This window comes from Limanda limanda, chromosome 14 (assembly GCF_963576545.1).
Source record: "Limanda limanda chromosome 14, fLimLim1.1, whole genome shotgun sequence".
NCBI classification, from domain to species: domain Eukaryota; kingdom Metazoa; phylum Chordata; class Actinopteri; order Pleuronectiformes; family Pleuronectidae; genus Limanda; species Limanda limanda.
In genome coordinates, this window is record NC_083649.1 from 6157330 (window position 1) to 6170405 (window position 13076).

The 13076-nt window shown below is 42.9% G+C and overlaps 1 protein-coding gene across 1 annotated transcript in view; it reads left to right on the plus strand.

The window, feature by feature from the left end:
* The window catches only part of zbtb16a (zinc finger and BTB domain containing 16a), a 150449-nt gene that overhangs the window by 85978 nt on the left and 51395 nt on the right, over nucleotides 1-13076 (plus strand). The window contains exon 4 of the mRNA XM_061085685.1: nucleotides 9253-9339. Coding sequence (XP_060941668.1) covers nucleotides 9253-9339 — 87 coding nt within the window. The remainder of the gene's footprint in view (nucleotides 1-9252; nucleotides 9340-13076) is intronic.

Sequence of the window (13076 nt, forward strand, 5' to 3'; positions counted from 1 at the left end):
CCATTTTTTCCACTTTTTTATAGAAACATCCTCCCTCAGTCGAAGTTGGTAGGTCATTCTCTCCATACAGTATATTTCTCTTACAATCCCTATCCATTGTTCCATGGTAGGAGATTCAGTTTTGTACCAGTCCCTTGTTATTGTTTTCTTAGTTGCAATCAACAGTATCTTGACTTTATATCTATCAATCTATCTACACTTTCAGATACATTTCCAAGGTACAAAGATATTACTCTTTAACTTTTTACACAAGGCACAATCTAGCCAGCTTAATTCAAATGTCACTGTCACATTTCTTGAGAGAAGCACAGACGATTCCCAGCGAAGCATTAATTCACAGCGAGCTGGTGTCTCGAGGACAACGTGTTTCATCAGGTCAAGTCAGAACTGCAGCTGTCATTTGATTCCCAGGCTCCTCGGTGGCTTGTTTACCGCGTTGTCGTGAATTGTGCTCACTTGAATGAGGCATTTTGTTGCCGTACAGAATGCTTATTCTCTCGGAAAACACTCGGCCTCTATTGTTCAACCTTTTCCTCGATGTGGAATCTCTCAGACGGAGCATTTTTCTCTACGTTAAATAGCGATAAACAGAATCATGCCATCTCATCCGAGCTCGCGTGTGAGGCCATTTGACGCCTATTCTATCATGACTTAACTGTTTCCCAGAGAAAAGACTGTGCTCACTTATTTCTGTTTTCATCACCTTCTTTTCACTTTACGTCTGCAACATGTTCAACCGGCAAAAACAAGGTCAGGCGGAGTGCTGCGACGTGCTGCCACGGAACCATCGGCGCCTTCATCAGATTATGAAATGAAGCACAAAAGAAGAAACGCAGACGAGTTTTTCTTTTTCTTTCTCCCAGCGTCTGTGCAGGATGAAATGTGTAGCGTTCAACACGTTGGCCTACTTCTCGTGTGTCGCTGTGAGCAGACACAGCCTCTCGCAACTCTTATGTTTAATTCTGGTGATTGTCTTTGATGAAAGATTCTGTTTAGACTGCCGTTCCCAGAGGGGCGGGGGGGCATCTGTTGCAAACTAAGCATATATATACTCTACCTGCGCAGGGAAAGTAGGTTGGAACAACAAGTGTCAAAAACTGAGCGTGGGCGCACAGTCGCCTCAAAAAGCCTCTGACATGTTCTTGTTATTATACAGGCCAAACTGTAGATGCAATATATAGTTCAAAAAATAACTAATAACGGTCAGGCATAAGAAATGTCCTTAAATATTATATAAAAAATAACAACCTCCATACACTGACATAAGAAAGTTGTTGGATCAAATATAAAAACACTGAAATACATTTAAATTGTTGAAAATTAAAGTTACATTAACACAAAAATGAACTTAATTCACTTAGTTTTTCAGTTTTTTAAATTTGGGAAAGTATTTTCTTTTTTTAAATGTGTGCTTCAAAAGGTTTTGGAGATCACAGATCAAATAAAAAGCCAGAATTGAAACTTTAGAAACATCTGCCTCACATCCCCTTACCTCTCCTCCTGAGACACATCAATACCACCAAGAGGATCTCTACCTTTTTCAACTATATCTATTCATCTAAACTGAATAATATTTTTTTTAAAGTAATCGATTACATATTCTTTTCAGTGAGATGAGGTTGTGAATGGCGGCTTTATGAGATCACATCGCCCAACAGGGATGATGTGAGTGCAGCCAAACACACTCATCACACCCACGCAACCACCAAATGGCCACTAAGGTTCAATCTCCCCCCCCCGTCTACGTCTCTGCATCATAGTGTAATGATGGTCTGATGATCTGTGACTCAGATTCAACGCAGTCATGGCGCTGGTGTCATAGCAAATAGAACAATACGCCACATTGCACGCCACATTATTTAGGGAAATGAGAGAATGAGCAGTAACTTTGCAGGGGAAATTACAGGTGGGGGCGAGTGGGGGGGGGACACGCCATCGTCGCCGCACGCCGGACGAATCCACGATCCTCCAAACGTCCACGTGGTGAAATGTTGCCACTATCGGGTAGAAGTGCTCTGCAGTTTAGTGGAACAAGGAAGTGGAATCGAGCACAGAGCCAATAAGAGCCAAGAGTAATAAGTTTTATTCATGGAGAGATTATGGAAGAAAAATGATGTAGAGATGTTCCAGATAACGTTTGACCTGTTTGATACCAAGTCCTGATCCAGTGAATTCACCAAAATAATATAGTCTATATTAACAGTTGTTATAGCAACCCTTTGTGGAAGTGATAGCCGTCGTAGTTTTGTGTTAAATGTTTGTTGAAAAAACGAATGACAATTGACTAATTTGACGTTCATAATTAAAATCAAACACCAATAAATAAAGTGCAACAGCAACTTCAAAACAAGATGTATCTAGAAATATGATTTTCTTTACATGCAGCCACTTTTGCAAAACATGTAATATGTTACCTGTGCAACTTTCAGCATGAAATATTTCCAAATTGTTGATATTCTAGTTCTGGCTAACGCTTCAATAAAGACAATTACTTTTTCACTGCTCTCAAAACTTTTCTTTGTTGTTTTGTAGCAACGGACCAAATATAACTTCTCTGTGGGCGAACCTCAGATACTTTGGAATCTGATCGGTTCATAGATCTGCGTACGTGCTTTCTCCGACCTGCTGTTTTTTCGGCAGCATTTCCGATGCTTGTATGAACAGATCTGAACAAGTATTTAATGATAGTATTGTGACAGTGATTTAAAAAGGAGGCGTGGAGCCAGACTCGTTGCTTTTTCTTCACTTTGAGAAACAGTTTTTCTCAGATAAAGTAACTTTTTCATTCGTAATTATTGAAATTGATTAAAAAAACACATTTACGCATTTGTTTCATATTTCAGATATTAGATAAACAGAGATTTTACACATTTTGACTGTCAGGAAACCAGAGAGCCGGATGTGAACACACTCCTCTCACAGCTCACTGCTCCAGCTGCAGCTTGAACTATAGATGAACAACAACAGCAGCTAATCTATCTTTGAAGATCAACAGAGCACACGGGGAGGTTAGCGCTGTTAGAAAGTGTGTGTGTGTGTGTGGGGGGGGGGGGGGGGGGGGGTTCTTTATCAGGGCCACGCAGGGCCTGTAGAGGCAGATCCAGTTTACAGGACGGGACCGTTATATTGCTCCTCCGCCGCCGGTGGCTTTTTACAGGAAGTTTACTCGATCAGCAGCCGGCCCCTTCGCCGGCTTGTTCTCTTTTACGACCTCTTTATGAAATAACCGAGAAATAACAGTGAGCTGCAACAACAAGTTTGTGCAATATCTCAGAGAGGGAAGCGAAAAGGGAAGCGGCTTCGCTGGCACGGGGCACCTGATCACCACCACGTCCAACACACACACACACACACACACACACACACACACACACACACACACACACACACACACACACACACACACACACACACACACAGGGATGAACATGTGGCAATGTGGCACAGGACTCCTCACAAGTCAACGGGTGCAAGTCTACAATTTGGAGAATCCCCTTTGGTTCCTCTTTTTGGTTTTGCATGATGATGATTTATATTTCTGTTATTTTAGCGTTCAAATAACAATCTTGCCAAATCAAAAATCAGGTTAAATCTCAAATTGAGGTAATAGTTTATAATGTGTGAGTCTGTGTGTGTCTGTCTGTGTGTGAGTGAGTGGGCCAAGGCAAACTATTATTCAGTTCACATGTGACAAGCGTATCAGCTGATGTTAAGTGTGTGTCTCCTCCCGGTTGCCCCGTCCCTCCTCATCACCACCACGTCCAACACACACACACACACTCACACACACACACACGCACACTAAGCTTAGCTAAGAGGTGAACATGTGGCAATGTGACACAGGACTCCTCACAAGTCAACGGGTGCAAGTCTACAATTTGGAGAATCCCCTTTGGTTCCTCTTTTTGGTTTTGCATGATGATGAATTATATTTCTGTTATTTTAGCCACCAAATTTAAATCTTGACAAATCAAAGATCAGGTTGAATTCCAAATTGAGTTAATAGTTTATAATGTGTGTGTGTGTTTGTGTGAGTGTTTTTGTGTGTGTTTGTTTGTGTGTGAGTAAGTGGGCCAAAGCAAACTATTATTCAGTGCAGATGTGACAAGCGTATCAGCTGATGTTAAGTGTGTGTGTCCTCCCGGTTGTCCCGTCCCTCCTCATCACCACCATGTCCAACACACACACACACACACACACACACACACACACACACACACACACACACACACACACACACACTCACACATGCACACACACAGGGATGAACATGTGGCAATGTGACACAGGACTCCTCACAAGTCAACGGGTGCAAGTCTACAAGTTGGAGAATCCCCTTTGGTTCCTCTTTTTGTTTTTGCATTATGATGAATTATATTTATATTATTTTAGCCACTAAATAAAAATCTTGCCAAATCAAAGATCAGGTTGAATTCCAAGTTGAGTTAATAGTTTATAATGTGAGTGTGAGTGTGAGTGTCTAAACTATTATTCAGTGCAGATGTGACAAGCGTATCAGCTGATGTTAAGTGTGTGTGTCTCCTCCCGGTTGCTCCGTCCCCTCCTCACTAACAAGCGCGCCCTGGTACAATCAAAGGAGGCCCCGAGATTTATGGCTTTAATTTGGCAGTGAACACGTCTGATGGCGGCTGTTCCCGGGCGGAGGGCCCCCCCCCCCCCCGTTAGCACTTAGCCGGCTAACTGGAGTGACGGGCATCTGGCTGGGTGGCTGCCTGGCCGTGTGTACCCTGGATTCCTGTGCTCCCCACTTTCCCCACCCCCCCCCCAACCCTCCGCCCCCCCCGCCCTCCGCCGTGCCCCGTGGTGACCTCGGCACAACTCCATTCTCCTTGAAGCGCGGCATCACGCAGGCATTTCCTGACAATTTATGTCCTGGTGCCACAAGCGAGGGCATGCCCTGCACTAAAACCCTATCCCCGGTCCATTTAGCACACGCCTCCTGGCCTCCCAGAAGACTGGTTAAGTGTTGCACCACTGTCTGGGAGGCGGAGTCATTACTCGCCAGTGTAAAGCTTATTTACTACAAATCACCCCGGTTTTTACGGTTCTGCCCGGGCCTGGAGCTGAATGTGTTTCTTAACCTTCCAGGCAGCCGCTGGTGCTCAATAATGTTTTTTAAACCAGATTGGATTTTCTTAGCATGAACACATTGACCCACGTTCACACCTGGAAGCTGCACCAGTACAATCCCAGTTTGATCTATGGGATACTGAGGGAGGCCATGTGGGGAAGCTGGGGGTTAAGTGCCTTGCTCAGGGGCAGCTCACTGGTGGCAGTGGAGGAAGACAAACTGTAACTTGAAACCTGCCGTGGATTATTTTAATTTTCATGTCACTTTAAATTGATTTTCACAGATTACGGAAATGAATCCAGGCCTTTAGCTAGCTTGGAACTAGCAAAGGCCCGTTGCTACGATATAGCTGCTTCCAGAATCAGAATCAGAATTCTTTCTCTTGGCTAACTATTTATATCTCTGGCATTGCATTAGTGTTTTTTTACAAACTTTTTTCTCATCTTATTCTACAGAGCAATGCCACGTGCACTATCTCATGTGTGGAGACATTTCACCCCATCCAATGTAGAAGGAAAGGCTGTGTACATTTGAAAATACTGTGCAAAGACCTATGTTAAGAATGACACAAAGATGCAGAAGCAAATAGTCAAGTGCCCAAAGTTTCCTTAGGGCTCAAATCAGCCTATGACACAACAAAATGTTTATATTTATGTCTGTATATGACAAGGTAAATACAGTTAGTATGAATTATCCCCAAAATGTCCAGATTATTCCCGTTAATTCCCGTTATTTCCAGTGAAGAGTTTCCAACTTTGAATATTCCTGGAATTTTGCAACCCTAGCTGCATGTGAGAACACAAATGTCCGAGTCTGTTATTTGCGAGTATTTCCCGGAGTTTCTCCTGCAAACCCACAAGTAAAAACCCCAAATACAAATGGGCAGGTCTCTATTTCAGGAACCGGTCAGCAAGAATGTGAAGTCTGCATATGAGCATGTGGTAGAACGCAGCCTGACCCTCTCCAGACTCGTTTGTCGTATTGTAAAAACCATTGTGTTATCCTTTGATTGTCTACGTGCAGCAGATGACAGAGTCACGACTGCACTTGTAACCGTCATTAGATGGAGGAACCCCGACGCAGGTTAGCAGGGTGACGGTGAAACTTATAATTATAGCTGAGCGCCGGCGATGATGAATGTGGGAGTTAAAGAAACAACAGAGGGGCGACGTGATTAATGCAAATGAGGGACATCGGTTTGTGTGTTGTGGGATTCTGTCGACATCTCCTCTACACGTCTTGTTCTCCGGAGGTTAAGTGGCCGCTCTCGCCGGCTAATTCGGCCCATATGCTCGCCTGTGCATCTGACTCCGGCAGCGCCATACGCTCACTCGGCAAATTATGCCTCCTGAATATGCAGCCAATTAAAAAAGGACACTGCTCAGGAGCTCGGTGCATTTAGTCCAAAGTTGTTAACCGGGAGATGAGTCTGGTGATATCGCGGATGAATCTGAGATGTTCTATCTTTTAAAGGTTGCATTACGGAGGCTTAGGATGGAGGGCCCCAGGGCATCAAGTCACTTCTTATTCTCATTATTACTTATTTCACTGCAGACTTTAACATCACTTCCTTGTTTACACGCTAGTCAAACTCTAGAGTTTTCACGTGATTCATCAAACTCGTCACAGATTTGTGATCCGGCCTGTTTCCTTTGGCAAATCTGCCACGTTACTGTTTCTTTTAAATTCAGATTTGATTCCATGCACTTGACTTTTTTCGATATTTTGCTTCTGTTGCTTCTCTGTCGCAGTGTGAGTAGAAGAGCTGTGACTCACAAAACTGGCACTGAGATTAACTGTCTTTCTCAATGTGACTTTTTATCATTCTATAGGGGATGTAGGGATATTTCTGATAATGTGAATATAATAACTAGGGACGGGAATCGGCAGGGACCTCCCGATACGATACTATCACAATACTTAGGTGGCGATACGATATGTATTGCGATTCGATATTACGATTTCCTGGGATTTCTTTTGGTTATTCTTTTTTTTTAAATACTGGACCATGGAAGAATGTTGAATCATTCCTTCAAATACAACACAGTCAGATTCACTTAGAGCTTCACCAGTTTTATTTCAAATATTAACATTAACTTAATGACTGCCGGGCAGCCAATAGAGAAAATAAATAAAAATGTGCCCTATTATTGTATAGCCCCTGTCAACTGCACACAAAATGACAGATTAAGAAATGTATGCCACTTAGGCTTCTTTTAAACAATAAATAAAAGGTAAATTAAATAGAATGAATAAAAGTTTACTTAAAATATAAACTTTGAAATAAACAAAAAGTAGGCTATTGTTGTTTGCATGTAGCCGATGCAAAGCTAGTGCTTGGGTATGTTTAGATTCTTGTGCAAAAACAAGAGCTGGTCAACATGCTCTGGGGTGATGTTGCTCCCCCAATATATCCCCCCCGGTATAAAACAATAAATATGTTTTAAAAATCGATTTGTGAGACAGCATATCGATTTAAAATCGTCATTCACAAGAATCACGATTTGTAACTGAATCGATTATTCCCCCATCCCTAATAATAACTATGATAATAACAGAAATTGCAGTATTGAAAACAGTAAACATTGATAATCATGGCTCTCGGGTCAAACCTGCATCACACTTAAGATAAACAAGGTCGTTCATTAGTGTAATTCACTACAGAAATGACAATCCAGCTTTTAGTCTGTGACATCTTTAAAGGTTGCATGACTTGGGCTTAGGATCTTGTCACGTTCACTTGTGCAGCGTTCCCGTCTTTTTGCATAACTTGTTGCATAAGCTCGGCCCTGGCAGGGACACTCTGTCATGTACACTCCGGGTCACTTCTGCTTTGGCTCGGGCTTATTACAGTACAGGCCGTTCCCTAATGTCTGTGCGGTTGCAAAACCACACAAGCCATCGCTCCCCGAGCTTTTCTTTTTTTTTCTGTCATCTAAGAATTGGCTTCCTGTTTTCATTGTGTTCTGTTTCTCTCTGGAGGTGTCGTAACCCAGGAGGCCGTGCCAAGAACAAACCGAGGTCTGGCCGGGAGAGATCGCTCTGTGCTCGCACTGGAAACAGACACACAACACACACACCCGCACGCCCTTTTTGCACGCACAATATCCAGATGTTTGTGTGTGTGTGTATGTGTGGGTGTGTGTGGGTCTATTTGATGTGTGATGCGTATGGCATGTACAGTGCCTGTTGCCAAGCCATAAAAAGCCGTTTGTGTGAGTCTGATCTGATGTGCCCTCCGCCGGCACCCTGTGGGTATACATGCCCAGATCCTTCCTCTCCTTTTACTGTTGTACAAGGTTGTACACATTCATAAAGTACACGTGATTATACACACTGCAGAAAGTATAAGCTGTTCACGGTCATCGCTGAAGGCCTGAATACTTGTACCTTCATGAATAGAAGCAGAGTGTGGTGGAATAAAAAGGTAGATTCATGCTTTTGAATGAGAAATATATTTATAAAGTATATGAAGAGTATCTATTCATCTGGACGTTAAAGGAATTAGTCTTGTTGCAGTTTAGAGAATAATACGCTTGTGGAAGTTTGTCAAAATTAGTGGACTCTATAATTATAATGTGGACATTTATTTAAGCTTTTATGGGCTTGGAGATGATTTACATTATTTATTAGATTAGATTGATTTATCAGATTTATAAAGATAAATGTTGGATGATTTATATGTTGCAACGCACCCATTAATCTAACAAAAGCTGGAAAGTAATTAAGTGAAGTCTGACAAAATATCTTTACATATATTGGTGAATGAGTATTAATCTTTCTTGGGGTTTGGATTTGAATCCCTGAAATAGTTGTTTTACTCATAAACCTATGAATCTGACAGTTTGGAGAATCTAGTTATTGATTTATTGGTCGTCAAGGTTTAGGATTTGATTGATTTTGTCTTAGATAAACATTTCCTCCCGGTTTAGAGTTCTGTGATGTTTGAGTTCAAATCCAGTGATATAATAAGCTATAGGCTCTTTTCTTAGCGTGTTACAGTAGCATGTTTGCTGTGTGTTGCAATGTGAAATAACTATTCCAGTGTTTTTCGATATGATGAATTCTATCTTCCTCTTCGCTCTGAGTTCCCTCTTTACTTTCTCCACCTCAACAACAGGAGTTAATAATCGTCCTCTGTCTCTTCTCTTGTTCTGCAGCTGGTGAGAAGGCCATCGTTTGTGACCAGTGTGGCGCCCAGTTCCAGACAGAGGAATCCCTGGAGGCTCACCGAAAGATCCACACCGGTACGAACACACACACACACACACACAGACCCACACACACAGTCCGAGGTTTCATCCTGACGCCATGGACATAAACACAAAGATTATGAGCTCCTCTGCTCCAGTGAAATGTACAAACTCTCTGACACAGCTGCTGTGTCTGATCCATGTTGTTCTCCATGAACCAATTCACTGAATAGAGGCTGCATTTGGAATAATAAGCATATTTGAATCAGAATAATTCTGTGGCGAGTTATCCTGAGAAGACTTCAGAGAAGATCATATTGTGAAGATTCAATATCTGATTTCCATGCTGTGTTGTGCTGGTTCAGCCTCCTCTCGATAGCTGCAGCCGTGGATTGACACGTAGATAGATAACATCGTCTTGGATTAGTCCCGCTCGGCCTGAATCAAGGCAGAACCCAACAGCAATCAACAAGCCAGGGAGAAAGTTGGCAGGCCGACGTTGTTTATCGGCGCTCGGCTCTGAAGACGGGAGGACGAGGATGATGTAGATGCCAAGATGTAAATAGGAAGAAGTAAATACCCCCGTCAACAGATGTGTGATGGATGAGAACGCTTTCACTGCTGGGGATGAAACCTTTAATTTGGAGAGGATGAGAATCTCTCAAACTTATCCCACTTGGTGATGGAGGAACTGTGCCAGAGGCAGGGGCACCATGTGTATTTGTGAGACACTTCTTATTCTCATTATTACTTATTTCACTGCAGACTTTAACATCAAATCTTTGTTTACACACAGGTCACACTCAAGTGATTCGTCAAACTCGTCATAGATTTGTGATCCGGTTGTTTCCTTTGGCAAATCTGGCACGTTACTGTTTCTTTTAAATTCAGATCTGATTCCATGCACTTGAGTCTTTTTGATATTTGCTTCTGTTGCTTCACTGTCGCAGTGTCAGAAGAAGAGCTGTGACTCACAAAACTGTCTCTGAGATTAACTGTCTTTCTCAATGTGACTATTTATTATTCTATGGGTGATTTAGGGATATTTCTGATAATATAAATACAATTCTAATGATAATAACAGAAATATGCTGCATTTGAAGCCATCAGACATTGATTATCATGGCAGTGGTTACAGCTTCAAGGCCCTCGGGTCAAACCTGCATCACATTAATGATAAACAAGGTCGTTCATTAGTGTAATTCACTACAGAAATGACAAACCAGCTTTTAGTCTGTGACATTTTGACTTGTTGGAAGCTCATGTGTCGAAAATAAGAAACACTCAAGACCTTTATTGTCATTGTGCATCACAACGAATTTATAATTTTCATCTTTAAATCACATTATGCCTGTTTACAAATGAAAAATGCACATTTTGATGAGAGAGGTTCGTCGTCTGAGGTGCACGGCTGTTCTTGATAAATCTCAGGTCGACCCGTCTCATCACGGGTGTCAGAGGTCAGGTGATCGGCCTCCGGTAGCCCCGCCCCCTGCCTGTCAAACCTAATCAGACGGGAGAACAGAGCTGCTCTGATGCACGTTGAGATCATCATCATTATCGTCATCTTGTGTCGTCGTGTCCTTCGTCTCAAACCGTGACCCCTCGCGCTACACACACACACACACACACACACACACACACACACACACACACACACACACACGTTGTGGTGGGGGTTCTCCTGAGGGGCGTGCCCTCAGCCAATCAGCTCGCCAGAGGAAGAGAAGGGTTAAACGAGGCTAATGATCCAGCAGCCATAACAGCGGAAAGGAGCGCTCTAAATATAGGCATCGTCGTCTGGAACGAATGGAAGGGGGATGATGGTGGGGGGGTGGTGGAGGGGGAGAAGCCAGGGCCAGACGTGTCTTCCTGCCAGACGACTGGAGCAGCAGCAGTGTAGTCATCATCCATGAGACGGTAGAAATACGCCGAGGCATCTGATCTTCACGCTGCTGGACACGCACACACGTGACCACGCTGCCGGCTCGGGATCGGGACGCGGCGTGCATCAACCCGAAGGCGCCGCCCCTCCTTTTAGCGTTCATGCAAAAAGACTAATTGCCGTCATTACCGCAACTCGCAATCAATACACGTTAAATGACCAAATTCAATTAGCAATACCAATATTTAAGAAAAGATTATAGGTAATTAACACGTTGTTGTGGTTTTGCGTCGGTTGTAATCAATTTAAGGGTATTTGACTGTAATTGGAATTATGCACAACTTGATTTGTGTGTGTGTGTGTGTGTGTGAGTGTGTGTGCTCGTTTTTACTACTTCTGTAGGACCTTTTCCAAGATAAACACTGAGCTTGTTGGGACCAGTAGACGTCACGGGGACCAGAGACCAGTTCAAATGTGGCTAAATGTAATTCCAGATGTTCTGGTTCAAAGTTAGTGGTCAGATGTGAGTTGTAGTTTGGTTAAAGTTAGAGTTAGAGTTAGGCTTGAACTGGTTATGGTGAAGGTGAGGGATGAGGTTTTGGTTTGGCAGCCCACGATGGATGGACGTCAATGCAAATAAGGATAGCTGTGCAAACCTGTCCATGTGTGTGTCTGTGTGTGTGTGTGTGTGTGTGTGTGTGTGTGTGTGTGTGTGTGTGTGTGTGTCTGTGTGTGTGTGTCCTATTACATATGGTGACATTCAAAGGTTAAGTCCTGCTCCTGCACTGGGCTCCACTAAGAGTCGACGGCTGATTGCATTTAGCCGACTGGTTTCCAGTTTCCAGCAGCGAATGACTGATGACACACGAGAGTCCGAGAGGTAAACAAACGATTCACTTCCTGTTTCTCTCACTCCAAAGCCGCCGAGGAGGAGGAGGAGACTTATTATGACTGTGTCTGTTCCATTATGCACTGGGAAGAGAATTGCACAAGGTGTCCTCTCCGGTCCAGACCAGTGGACAAACCAGTGGATTGTATTCGTCCCATGAGGAGATGAGACAGCCTCCTATAGGGCTTTTATTTTAATATAACAATTTGGAAGTTGGGACTGCAGATGATAGATATTTGTCTTCCTTAGGAATCACTCTTTTTGTAGTTGTTGCAGAGATTTGTGTCCGTGGGTTCGATTCCACCCTGGACCTTTCTAGCTGCTCGTCCCCCCCCCCCGCCCGTTCTCTCTCTTCCTGCTGCACTTTCCAGGCAATGAAAAATAATATCTGCCCAGAGATGCTTGGAATTCTTCTTCAGGATTCAATCCTTCCGTTAGGGAAATGAAAACAAGTGCAGATCATGGTTCCAGTAGAAGTAGATGAACTGCAATAACTTTTTCTGGATTTCGTCTTTTACCTTTAACCACAGTTTGCAGCGTCTCAGTGTGTTTTTGTTTATTTGTGTCTAATTACATTAGATTTTATCTTTTATTTTTTACCCTTACATTTTCAAAATGGTGATGGATGAGGTCAAGATACACAGATCTATGCTTGAATGTGTTTTATGGAAAAGGGATTTACTCTGTGTTCATTCATGTGGTTGTTAGGGTTATTTTCCGTATGAGGAATGTGGTTTCTGTACGTTTTAGAGCCCTGCTTTTTATTTCCTAACACACTTGTGTATTTGCTCTATGAAATGTTGTTTTATAGCTGCAGTTGGAGCCCCAGACAAACTCCACTGGATCACAAAGTTAATCTTGAGATAACCTCCTCTTGGGCCTGCCAGAAGGGCTGCAGAGTTACTCACTCTCTCTCTTTTTCTCTCTCTCTCTTCTTTATGTGCCTTGTAATGTAAATAATATTTCAGCACAGCAACACAAGGGCAGACGAAAAGAAACAACAGACAAACCACTGTA